Genomic DNA, 12,633 nt, shown 5'->3' with positions numbered 1-12,633 from the left:
AACTTTATATCAACTTGACTCAAAACTAAAACGGAAAGCAGATTACAACGCAGAACGTGGCTGATAAGGATCGATTGTGCACATTCCAAAACCAGGTGGTATTACACGATCGCTAAGATTTATAGTGCTGTAACACAACCCTCGGTTGAGCTACCTACTTAAGTCGAATCATAATCGCAGCGACAGATAGAGTTCTATAGTTATACTATATACTATCCTATACTATACTCTCGATTGCCCAACTGCAACTGGACTCATTGACCTTGTCGGGGGGTTTTTTAAGAGCCACATCGCTTGATAAGTCAAACTGGATTTACTTACGGAGTATACCGATCCATATGCAGTCACGGACTCCATTCCTTGAGTCCCTGACCGTCTGGTGGCATAAAGATTACCGATATCGCGTGGTCACTCCCATTCATCGAGCTAGTGAAATCAAGTTTCTTTTCTGCGCCGTAAACTATTTTTAGTTAACTAACAACAAATTCGCTGATAACTGAGCAATCGAGGATTATATGGTCAGTATGCTGAACTGGGGGCTATAATAATCTTGAAACCGCCTAGAAGTAGACTATAGTTTTGTGCAACGAATGGTTGTAGTATCCGATAAATGTGGTCTATGAAAATTAGCTATGTACAATAAGGGATCCATCCTAATAATAATTATATCTAAATTATATTATGTATACACTATCAAAAGATACACACAGAGGACACAGATATATCTAGAGTACTTCTAATAAAAACCCCTTGTTATCAGGTTAATACTAATATCGTTTTTTATAAATACCCAAATAAATTTTAAAAACACATGTTTAGTTCTTAGGTTAAATAGGTTTTTATTCAAATATTTTTAGAACTGCGTAGCCATTAGTCTCAGAGCGAGTATTCCGGGCAGAAGAAGAGTCAGACTTCCGGCCACGGCGGCCATGGCACCACCACCATCACCACTTCCATCTTCGTCGTCACCACTTCCGTCATCACCACTACCTTCACCACTTCCTTCACCACTTCCCTCACCACTTCCCTCACCACTTCCCTCACCACTTTCTTCACCACTTCCTTCACCATTCTCGCCCATATTCTGTAGTATCCAGTCGTAGTAGTAGGACACCTCTGTGTACACACCCGGTAATCTGGGCAGGGCACATTGAATGCCCCAGGAAACCACGCCGGCCAATTCACTTTGGCACACCAATGGTCCGCCGGAATCGCCGGCGCAGGCATCCTTTTCTCCCACCTCCAAATAACCGGCACATATCATTCCCGGCTGAATCAGGTGGCCCAGGTCGCTGTCATTGATGCAATGCTCCTCGCTGATCATCGGCACATCGACGGTCATCAGGATGTCGGAGACATAGCCATCCTCCGTATTGCCCCAGCCCGTCACCTGGCAGACGACGCCCTCCGGTATGGCAAACCGATTGAGGGCAATTGGACGAATGGTCGGATGTCCAGTGGGTACAGTACCATTCAGCATCAGCAGGGCGATGTCCTTGTCGTAGGTGGAAAGGTCGAACTTATCCAGCTGCATTATGCGCTCTTCGATCGTGAATGTTAGCGTGTTGGTGCGATTGTAGCGATCCAGGTTACCCATCACCACGATGAACTCCTCCTTGGGCACGAAAGTGCCGTCGTAAATAATCTGACTGGTAAGCAAAAGTTAATGATAAGAACGAATAGTTAGTTAAATTGCATGTTAATTCTAATGAAATTCAAAGAAATTTTTAAGTCTAATCTCTAAGCTAAAAGGTTACCCCAAAGCCACATTTCTGCATCCCTTGAACAATTGAATGTGGATTCCAAACTTTTCCACCTCTTCGACTGATTTGCATTTGAATTTCACATTATTTTAGGGCACATTCTCAATGAGTAGCCCAAAATAGTTAGAAATAGACCCACTTACTCCACAAAGCAATGGGCGGCGGTGAGTACCCATCCCGGCCGGATGAGAGATCCTCCGCAAAGGTGCCCGGTTCCAAAGAAGTAGCCATCGTTGAGAGCCTTGCGAATGCCCACCTGATGCCTAGTTGCGCCCAGAGAGGCCTCTGTTCCATTGATAATCCTGCCGGGATCCGCATTGAATCTCGGACGGATGGCCTTCGTGTCCAAGTGTGTTCGTGTCGTTGCGCCTGATTTAAAACCAAATAAGGTTTTCAATTAGGAAATATTCCATCATTTAATAAATCTCCCACAAACCTCTCAAGCCCGATGGCAAGAAAATGAGAAGAAGGGCTACCGCCAAAAGTTGTCCCAATCCGAACATTCTGCCAATCTATATGCTAACTCCTCGACGTGGCGGTACCAACTAATGAAGGAGCCGAGCCCAGTTGTCCAATATCGCCGCCAAAATAAAAATCTGGCATCCTAATCTAATCAATAGACATCGTACAATTCAATAGAACACCACAAAAAACACCGGACTGATTTGTCATCGCCGGAGAACCGAAGACCTCCGTCCGGGTGTGACGAACTGCAGCCTTAGTTTGAAGTGCCACCGCTGGATTTTCCACGCGACCAATCTTTGGGTTTACCACACCGATTTATGAGCCCCTTGAAAAACGGTAGTTCCCCAGTGGATTTCCTGAAAAGTTTGCCCAAAACTAATTAAATGCGATCTGTGTATCTTGTCAAGATCTTTGGAGTCTTTCTGGCTAATACAAATTTACATAAATTGTTTTTTTTTTTTTTTTTAAACACAACTTTACCTTTATGTATTCAATTATTCATATATATAGCAATTATTTATTTATATATTTATTATATTTTTTCTTTAACGTGGTTCAACGATCTTGTATATCAGACAATAACTCCCCCCAATCATTTGTCATCCAAATTTCCTAATAATTCTCAAATCAGTCCCCATATATCTTCGATCTTAATTGCGAAATGAGGGTCCAGTGTGCTTTTTTAATTAAGATATAACATGAACTCAAGGCGTCATGTGCAAACAATATTGACTATTCAAGCCAACTTCGGGTAACTTGTTAAATAAACAATTTAAGGCAACTCAAAAACTACAAAACGTACCAATCGAATGTTACTCATTCATGAATTTGGGTCATTATCAATTAACATTTATTTATCTTGTTCCAATAAATTCTATTTGCATGACCATAAAAACCATATAAAAACATAAACTATCGGAAAATGGGGATTGGCTCAATTTATTGGCTACATTTGCCGTGTATATTATTGATGGTATTTGAAAAAGGCAAATAGCACATACAATACATTCTAGCTATAATTACAATAGATTCCAATGTACGCTGTATAGCCTGAACCTGAACCCATCCTCTGATGTCATCAATGTCGTCGATCACCGTCAACTATTGGACAATCTACAAGTGGTTGCCTCCTCGCCAAGATTAGATAAATCAGTTGTAGGACAGAGAAGAGCAAGCGATTTATTGTGCTGTCCAATCGTCAAAGACGTAGGCTCATGGCAAGCGCCAGAACACCAATGCCCAAGCAACTAGAAGATACCGATCTGCGGCTAGCCAGATTTAGCGGCGGTATTTGCCGGTACTCGGAGTAGTCCAGCGAAGCGTTAGCCCTTCGGATCCATTTGAGAAAGTGCGATACATTGGTATAGACACCCGGATAGCCGGGATCCGCACAGCCCACGCCCCATGATATTATCCCGGCCAGACGTCCATCGCAGATCAGCGGTCCGCCCGAGTCACCCTGGCAGGCATCGATGCCGCCCTGCAAAAATCCGGCGCACATCTGGGAGGCGGGCAGCTTGTAGATCACCTGGCAGAGCTCCTTGTTGAGGATCGGTACTGGCGCTTGCTGCAGCGAAGCCGATTTCTCCTTCTGAATTGAAAGTTGAACGGACAATGACATGATTGGAATGTTCCCAATCACTCACCATGGTGACCTTGCCCCATCCGTGGATAAGGCAGGTGGTGCCCTCTTCGGGTGCTTTTATGGCCAGCGGTATTGCCCGCACACCCGGCGATTCCCACGGTATGAATCCGTTGAGAAAGAGCAGTGCGATATCGTTCTCCAGCGTGCTGCCATTGTAGTCCTTGTGGCCAACGATGCGCTGCACCAGGTACTCCTGGGTGAAGCGGTCCGTCCGATCGATGGCACTGCTGCCTGCCACTACCACATATAACTCGGGATCACGATAGACCAGTGGTACTGAGGTATTTCTAAAAAGCAGATCGTTGTTACACTTATCTTATGGATTCGATTCACATATTTCACCCACATGGCGTAGCAATGTGCCGCCGAACAGACGACCCGCTGAGAGATGACCGCTCCGCCGCACACGTGACCCAATCCGTAGTGCCGCTCGTGGATCGAACGCCGGCGCACGGACACCTGAAAGGGCACTTGGTCAATGGTCACCGTGTAGCCACCAACGATCTTCGGCAGGATCACGAAGGGCGAGGCTGTAGCTGTCGGTTGGCCAATCTGAGACTGAGTGATTCCCGAGTGGGTCGCCACAATCAGCAAGCACATCCATAGGTGGTCCATGGGGTGCCGTGAGGTTCCACACAAGCGTCTATACTTTCTAATCTCACAAAAACGAACGCAATAAGAAAAACCACAAAAAAAAGTTCGAAATTTAAAAAAAAAACTGACAGCCCATTAAATGTTTGCTATGTATTTGTAATGATACAAAATGCTTTGGTGTCAAAAATAGAATTGTAAGTTAATTTAATAAATTAATTGCAGTTTAAATTAGGTTATAATCTAGTCTTTGACTATTTGGCGGACCTATGCGATGACTAGATTCAGAGTTCCAAGAGGAAGGCCACAAGGAGTGGAAGAATGCCCAGGTAGGACCAACTCGATCCCTGCCGCACTCCTCCATTATGATAGATGGTATAGTTGAGGGAGCTATTCTTTTGAACAATCCAATCGTAATAGTACGACACATTTGTGTAGACACCCGGATAACCAGGTGCTGCGCATCCAGCGCCGTACGAAACGATTCCGGCCAACATTCCGTTGCAGCTCATGGGTCCGCCGGAGTCGCCCTGGCAGGCGTCCACTCCGCCACTCAAATAGCCGGCGCACACCTGGGAAACCGGAATCGAATTGTATGAAATGCGACAGGTTGTATACGACACTATGGGCACCGTCGCGGCCTGCAGAGTATTACTACTAAATGTTCCGTTCTGAAAGTTTATAGAGATTTTATCAGATATATAAGTTTATCAGTAAATACTTGTGGTATAGAATTCCATCTGACAGTGGAAAACATTTGTAGACTCACCTGCTGGAGCAGACCCCATCCGGAGATCAGGCAATCGGTGTTTGTGGCCACAAGTTGGCTGTTCAACGCCAGGGCCGTTACAGTTGGCCAATTCCAGGGTATATATCCATTGATGAACATCAGGGCAATGTCGTTGGTCAACGCGTCCGGATTATAATTCTCGTGCGTAATTAGCTGCTGCAGGTAGTACATCAAAGTGCGATCGGTGGAGCTCGTCAGGTAGGTGCTGCCCATGACCAGGACAAATTCGCCAGCAGTTCGGTACTTCTTCTTGTCGGTGCTGGAAATCGGAATCTATTAGCATATGAAAATTGTGATGAAAGAGGTACTAGGATCAGTACGCACATGTAACAGCAGTGGGCGGCGGTGGCCACCAAACGTTGGGAAATGACCACCCCACCGCATAGGTGACCAGATCCATAGCTCTTCTTGTCGTTGGCGGTGAGGCGAATGGACACCTGGTACGATACCTGTTCTATGGACGCATCATAGCCGCCCACGATCTTCGGCTCTATCTTTCCAGCCGTTTCGCTTGAAAGACCTGAAATAGATATAGCCAAATAGGTATTTAATGTACGATTAAATATCGGTCTGATGGCCATGATAAACATCAATTGACATTGATTAACCTTACTGACTCGTCAACTACCTATAATAAATATGTTTATCTTGGGCGATGAGATAGCCTAGCATTGTTGTCTTAACAAAAAAGTACTTTAAAAGTTTATGGTGAGCGGTTCATAACGCTTCGGCGGTATGGAAAAACAAGACAATCTAATCGAACGTAAAGTGATTGCCACTCCTTTTGAAATTGGATAATTCCGAAAATTAGTCAGTGTCATAGAAAAAAATGTTCTTTTGTTCTACAATAATGGCGATGGAAATATCCAGTAAATCGAAAAAGGTAATTACCATAACCATATACCAATTTGGCATATTTATAATGCTGTTTTGAACATTTTGAAACTTAATTTTTTTTTAAATCCGAAAGCAGTTGAATTTGACCACTTATTGATTGTTTCTTTTACACATTGGAATATGATATGTTTCTTTTATCTTGGGTAATAACCAAACACTTTTGCAAACCATTTATCACAACAAAAAGCAAAACAAAAATGTGAGCAAATTGATAACTTCTGTGTGTGAAGTGTTGGGGTTTACCCAACTTGAATAGTTTTAGGCTTCGATTTTCACATAACTTTTAACGAAACGACCATAATTCGTTTACTGGTTCGTTCTGTTGAGGTAAATACAATCTATACTTTCGTATCACTATTCGGCTGTAATTTGGATTGATTGCGATCAAACTGTGACTCACTTTCGCCGGAGGCCAGTGCTCCTAGAAATAGCGCTATGGCCAGTATGGCCCAGACTTTAGCCATCTCTCTTGAGTAACTTGGCAGTATGGGATTTCGAAATGATACAGGTGACTGACTATCGACCGAATTTCTTGAATAGAGCCACCGCAATGAGCCATCCCGACACATGGCCAGTTGATATTATTTGTGGTTTGCCTTTAGCTTATCTTATCGCCAAATGTGCGTAAATTGAATGTTGCCAAAGCCCCAAAGCTCCACATTGACAACAGCTCGATGGCTCGAATCGGCTGCCATAAAAGTAAACAAATGGCAAATCAAAGCAAAATTCGTTTTTGATTTCAATGGCACCAAAGGGAATGGATTTGGTAACGCCAGAACACCACAGTAACTGGTTGATTGGCTGGGATTAGACAAACTTTAAAGGTTATTTATTCTAATTGTAAATGGGGTGTCTTGTTTTGTTTTATTCAATTTTATTAGTAATTACGCCAAAAAAATATTTAACAAAAAACATTTAGCATAAAATGCATTGATCAGGAGGCTATAACCGTTGGAAAGCCGTGACTAATCGGACGCATTTTAATATCAGTCGATATGTTCCATAGAGATAGGAGTTAGTTGCTGCTTGTATGCAGTAGAATTCAACTTGTTTGTGTACTGAGGGTGTTTTGGTAAGATGTCGTTTTAAAATCTACAACACTATACATTGTTTTGTTTCATTTGATTGCTGTTCGATGGACTTAGGTACGAATACCTAATCAACAAATGGAATCATGTCTTTTATCCTTGTATCACTGAGGATTTGTTTTTATCTCAAAAAAAAAAAAAAAAAAAAACGTATGTACTAAGGCTAAGGTTTTGCTTGTAGCACCATTTAGACTGAGATCGTTTCCAAATTATTTTTTCTCTAGATTATTGATCGCTTCTGCGACGCGACCAGTTGAGTAAATCAGTGCGGCTTTGATCTCTTCCAGCTCAATTTGATGAATTACATCCAAATTCCCCTCGGATATTCCGACTTCGGGTTCTTGAGTGAATGCCGGGGGGTAATCGTAAAAATCATTAATAGAATCCAAAGCGTTCGATGCCTCCCTAGTGACCTCCTCATCATCAGAAGAAGAATTCTCATCATTAAAAGAAGCATCCTCATATTTAGAGGCATCATCATCTTTAGAAGAAGCATCCTCATCTTTAGAAGAAGCATCCTCATATTTAGAAGAAGTATACGCATCTTTAGAAGAAGCATCCTCATCTTCAGAAGAAGCATACTGTTCCTGAGATGCAAGTTCATATACACCATTTCCGACGGTTGGATTAAATTTGGTTAGTTGTCGGCCAGACCATCCTTGGGAAAGCCCCGAAGATGTGGATGACTCTTCGTCATCATCAGTGAGATCATTCTTGGTGTCCATTGGCGCTAGCTCTACTTTTAAGATTACATTTACGTTTGTCTCTTGGGAACTCTGCGAGCTTTTGTACTCGACAAGCGGATTGGAGCGGCGCTGCATTACCTTGCGCTCCATATGATTGGTATTGATTTCAAGAGCCTTGCGCTTCCTGCAATTGCGAAAACATATCTTATTAATCGGTAAATGTGAACACATTGTACCAATCCCACCTAATGCGAGGAGCTTCTTTTGGGCTTGATGCCTTCGAAGAAGCAAAGTAGCCGTTTGACGAAGAATAGGGCGCGACATCCCGTGCCCATGGCGAAGAAAGCGATGTCCAATTAGGCGATGGCTTATCAGCAAAAAAAGTACTCTGCGCCTTCTGGTAGGCAGCGGAACAGTCCAGCAATTGCTTGTGCTCATTCATAAAAGCCTCGAGATCAAAGGGCTGGGTTTCCACGGTCACTAAAGAAGGCATAAGGTTTTGCGATTACTAACTAAGCGAATGGAATGCACAAGAACTTTCGATTTGCAAACTTGTTCTTAACTAACCTCTGCGCAGCTGGCATCCCTCGGTGCGATACTGGTTCAGCTCCTTGTCCTTGGCATGGATAATCCCTAGCAGAAGGGGTATCTGAGCCCGTAGTCCCAAAGCCGTGGACATTGTGTTCAAGAACATTTGGCTATACAACTTTGGGAATAATGGCACTAATTATTATAGTTCTTGGAACTGATTCTGCTAAAGTCAGTTACTGACCTGTGCGGCATCCATGGGTCTCAGGTGCCATTCCCACTTGAGGAAAACTTTGAAATTCGCCATGGCATACTTCAGTTTCAGGACGTTCAATGGGTGCTGGTAATCCTGTTCGACATGCAATGGATCCTTGTTGAGCAGGACCTGGCGCACCAATTCCTCGGGAAACTTCACACGCGCGTTGAGCGTCTGGTCGAAAAAACGTGTTGCACTCACACTATTTCACCACATGAAAATGCGGAAAACTTACTTTCAAACGCTGCTGGTAATCGCGTTTCATCAAAGTCTCGGAGTAAGTCCACTTCTCGCGAGGACGGAAAACGTGAATAGTTAGGGTTTCATCATGCTGCCCCTCAGTGCAGGCGAACAGGTGCTGCAAGCCATTTATATTCACTACTTTCAATAGCATTTTGAAGTTACGTTTAGAAGGATCAGAAATCAAAGGAAAGAAACATCACTGACGCACGCCGTAGAGATGAAAAAGAATCGATAGTACCGTCTAGGTATCGAATTCTTACCAATCTATCGATTGTTCTTTGGCGGTAACGATGGTGATGTATAAAGATTCCCAACAAAAATGGGATGTAACTCTATACCTATTTGAACTAACCATTAGAAGTATAAATCAAATATACTTTATAACAGCATTATATTATATATTATAATGTTATTATATTATTATAATATGAAACAAGTAGTACCTAAACCTTTATGTGTTCACGCCACATCAACAGAGTCTGAGCGTAGGCTGGACGTATAATAGGTAACCGCAGGGCTTTCCTTAAAACGATCAATGCTGAAATACTTTTTCTGCAGGGAAATGCATGGATAGAATGCCTGTGCGTATTTCAATTAACTAATCCACGCGGTTGTATTTATAGACATGTATTTATATTATATTATATATTATAAGATCCTAAATGTGTAGATCAGTTATAGTTGTGACCCACCGATGGGAACAACACATTATTGTGGGAATTCAGGGTTCAGGAAAGCATTACTCAGGATCCAAAACTAGCCTCGTCTAGCTGTCTTTCATCCTTCTGTTGTAATCCTAGATCAGCCTGAAAAGGCTGAAAGCTTCTAAAGCAAATGGGATAAGGCAAACTTTAAAGATTATTTATTCAAACTGCAAACGTTTCTTTTTTTATCAATTTTATTAGTAATCGTGCCAAAAAATATTTAACATAAAATGCATTGATCAGGAGGTTATAACCGCTGGAAAGCCCTGACTAATCGGTCGATAATTGACCAGAAAATTTCCGGGCAATCATTTTGACAAATTTTAATATTATTCGATATGTTCCATAGAGATAGGAGTTAGTTGCTGCTTCTATGCAATGGAACTCAACTTGTTTGTGTACTGAGGGTGTTTTGGTAAGACGTTTTAAAATCTACAACACTATACATTGTTTTGTTTCATTTGATTGCTGTTCGATGGACTTAGGTACGAATACCTAATCAACAAATGGAATCATGTCTTTATCCTTTTATCACTGAGGATTTGTGTTTGTCAACTTGTTTGTGTACGTGTACTGAGGGTGTTTGATAAGACGTCTTTTTAATATCTACAACACTATACAGTTCTTTGTTTCATTTGATTGCTGTTCGATGGACTTAGGTACGAATACCTAATCAACAAATGGAATCATGTATTTTATCCTTTTATCACTAAGGACTTGTTTTTATCTAAAAAAAAAAAAAAAAAACAAAAAAAAAAAACGTATGTACTAAGTGTGAAGTTTTGCTTGTAGCACCATTTAGAATGAGATCGTTTCCAAATTATTTTTGCGCTAACTTATTGATATAGCTCTGGATCGCTTTTTCGATGCGTTCAGTTGAGTAAATCAGTACGGCTTTGATATCTTCCAGCACAGTTCGAAGAATTAAATCCCAATTCTGATCGGACTTTCCGACTTTGGGTTCTTGGATGAGTTCCCTTGGGGCATCGTAAAACTCTTTTAAAGATTCAACCTTCTTTATGACGAAATTGAAAGCGTTCGATGCCTCCCTAGTGACCTCTTCATATTCAGAAGAAGCATCCTCATCTTTAGAAGAAGTATCCTCATCTTTAGACGGAGCATCCTCATCTTTAGAAGAAGTATTCTCATCTTTGGAAGAAGCATCCTCATCTTTAGAAGAAGCATCCTCATATTTAGAAGAAGTATCCCCATTTTTAGAAGAAGCATCCTCATCTTCAGAAGAAGCATACTGTTCCTGAGATGCAAGTTCATATACACCACTTCCGACGGTTGGATTAAATTTGGTTAGTTTGGCCGACCATCCTTGGGAAAGCCCCGAAGATGTGGATGACTCTTCGTCATCATCAGTGAGATCATTCTTGGTGTCCATTGGCGCTAGCTCTACTTTTAAGATTAAATTTACGTTTGTCTCTTGGGAACTCTGCGAGCTTTTGTACTCGACAAGCGGATTGGAGCGGCGCTGCATTACCTTGCGCTCCATATGATTGGTATTGATTTCAAGAGCCTTGCGCTTCCTGCAATTGCGAAAACATATCTTATTAATCGGTAAATGTGAACACATTGTACCAATCCCACCTAATGCGAGGAGCTTCTTTTGGGCTTGATGCCTTCGAAGAAGCAAAGTAGCCGTTTGACGAAGAATAGGGCGCGACATCCCGTGCCCATGGCGAAGAAAGCGATGTCCAATTAGGCGATGGCTTATCAGCAAAAAAAGTACTCTGCGCCTTCTGGTAGGCAGCGGAACAGTCCAGCAATTGCTTGTGCTTATTCATAAAAGCCTCGAGATCAAAGGGCTTGGTTTCCACAGTCACTAAAGAAGGCATAAGGTTTTGCGATTACTAAGCGAATGGAATGGACAAAAACTTTCGATTTGCAAACTTGCTCTTAACTAACCTTTGCGCAGCTGGCATCCCTCGGTGCGATACTGGTTCAGCTCCTTGTCCTTGGCATGGATAATCCCTAGCAGAAGGGGTATCTGAACCCGTAGTCCCAAAGCCGTGGACATTGTGTTCAAGAACATTTGGCTATACAACTTTGGGAATAATGGCACCAATTATTATAGTTCTTGGAACTGATTCTGCTAAAGTCAGTTACTGACCTGTGCGGCATCCATGGGTCTCAGGTGCCATTCCCACTTGAGGAAAACTTTGAAATTCGCCATGGCATACTTCAGTTTCAGGACGTTCAATGGGTGCTGGTAATCCTGTTCGACATGCAATGGATCCTTGTTGAGCAGGACCTGGCGCACCAATTCCTCGGGAAACTTCACACGCGCGTTGAGCGTCTGGTCGAAAAAACGTGTTGCACTCACACTATTTCACCACATGAAAATGCGGAAAACTTACTTTCAAACGCTGCTGGTAATCGCGTTTCATCAAAGTCTCGGAGTAAGTCCACTTCTCGCGAGGACGGAAAACGTGAATAGTTAGGGTTTCATCATGCTGCCCCTCAGTGCAGGCGAACAGGTGCTGCAAGCCATTTATATTCACTACTTTCAATAGCATTTTGAAGTTACGTTTAGAAGGATCAGAAATCAAAGGAAAGAAACATCACTGACGCACGCCGTAGAGATGAAAAAGAATCGATAGTACCGTCTAGGTATCGAATTCTTACCAATCTATCGATTGTTCTTTGGCGGTAACGATGGTGATGTATAAAGATAACAAAACTGGGATGTAACTCTATACCTATTTGAACTAACCATTCATAAATCAAAGATACTTTATAACAGCATTATATTATATATTATAATATTATTATTTTATTATAATATGAAACAAGTAGTACCTAAACCTTTATGTGTTCACGCCACATCAACAGAGTCTGAGCGTAGGCTGGACGTATAATAGGTAACCGCAGGGCTTTCCTTAAAACGATCAATTCTGACATACTTTTTTTGCAAGGAAATGCATGGATAGAATAATATTTTTGTGATTTCCTGGTCAATATCTCTTAG

At 42.2% G+C, this 12,633-nt stretch overlaps 5 protein-coding genes across 7 annotated transcripts; all 5 read right to left on the bottom strand.

Annotated features, from left to right (window-relative positions):
- Positions 1-817: 817 nt before the first annotated feature.
- On the bottom strand, positions 818-2,299 carry CG6048 (uncharacterized protein). Its single transcript, NM_132054.2, has 3 exons — positions 2,200-2,299; positions 1,907-2,132; positions 818-1,649 (listed from the first exon to the last, which is right to left on the bottom strand). Exons 1-3 carry the CDS (start codon positions 2,264-2,266, stop codon positions 854-856), a joined length of 1,089 nt encoding a protein of 362 aa, NP_572282.1. The 5' UTR covers positions 2,267-2,299; the 3' UTR covers positions 818-853.
- An 853-nt stretch (positions 2,300-3,152) lies between these two features.
- On the bottom strand, positions 3,153-4,613 carry CG32755 (uncharacterized protein). The gene is made up of 3 exons (NM_167056.2): positions 4,220-4,613; positions 3,875-4,160; positions 3,153-3,819 (listed from the first exon to the last, which is right to left on the bottom strand). Exons 1-3 carry the CDS (start codon positions 4,486-4,488, stop codon positions 3,427-3,429), a joined length of 948 nt encoding a protein of 315 aa, NP_727055.1. The 5' UTR covers positions 4,489-4,613; the 3' UTR covers positions 3,153-3,426.
- A 42-nt stretch (positions 4,614-4,655) lies between these two features.
- CG6041 (uncharacterized protein) lies at positions 4,656-6,704 on the bottom strand. Its single transcript, NM_132053.2, has 4 exons — positions 6,552-6,704; positions 5,579-5,774; positions 5,234-5,513; positions 4,656-5,135 (listed from the first exon to the last, which is right to left on the bottom strand). The coding sequence occupies exons 1-4, from the start codon at positions 6,613-6,615 to the stop codon at positions 4,749-4,751; spliced, it is 927 nt and encodes a 308-aa protein (NP_572281.1). The 5' UTR covers positions 6,616-6,704; the 3' UTR covers positions 4,656-4,748.
- On the bottom strand, positions 6,511-9,182 carry CG32756 (uncharacterized protein). 2 transcript variants are annotated; one of them, NM_001297990.1, is made up of 5 exons: positions 8,945-9,182; positions 8,698-8,883; positions 8,493-8,631; positions 8,171-8,405; positions 6,511-8,109 (listed from the first exon to the last, which is right to left on the bottom strand). In NM_001297990.1, the coding sequence occupies exons 1-5, from the start codon at positions 9,101-9,103 to the stop codon at positions 7,449-7,451; spliced, it is 1,380 nt and encodes a 459-aa protein (NP_001284919.1). In that variant the 5' UTR covers positions 9,104-9,182; the 3' UTR covers positions 6,511-7,448. The 2 variants fall into 2 exon arrangements, with proteins under 2 accessions (NP_001284919.1, NP_727053.1); NM_167055.3 differs by having other exon boundaries at positions 7,013-8,109.
- Positions 9,183-9,613: 431 nt separating this feature from the next.
- Positions 9,614-12,258, bottom strand: CG12728 (uncharacterized protein). Of its 2 annotated transcripts, none has more exons than NM_001297989.1 (5): positions 12,023-12,258; positions 11,776-11,961; positions 11,571-11,709; positions 11,253-11,487; positions 9,614-11,191 (listed from the first exon to the last, which is right to left on the bottom strand). In NM_001297989.1, the coding sequence occupies exons 1-5, from the start codon at positions 12,179-12,181 to the stop codon at positions 10,477-10,479; spliced, it is 1,434 nt and encodes a 477-aa protein (NP_001284918.1). In that variant the 5' UTR covers positions 12,182-12,258; the 3' UTR covers positions 9,614-10,476. The 2 variants fall into 2 exon arrangements, with proteins under 2 accessions (NP_001284918.1, NP_572280.2); NM_132052.4 differs by having other exon boundaries at positions 10,242-11,191.
- Between the last annotated feature and the right edge of the window lie 375 nt (positions 12,259-12,633).

This window comes from Drosophila melanogaster, chromosome X (assembly GCF_000001215.4).
Source record: "Drosophila melanogaster chromosome X".
Lineage (NCBI taxonomy): Eukaryota > Metazoa > Arthropoda > Insecta > Diptera > Drosophilidae > Drosophila > Drosophila melanogaster.
Note: the sequence above shows the minus strand (reverse complement) of the source record. Positions and strands in the feature narration are given on the sequence as shown.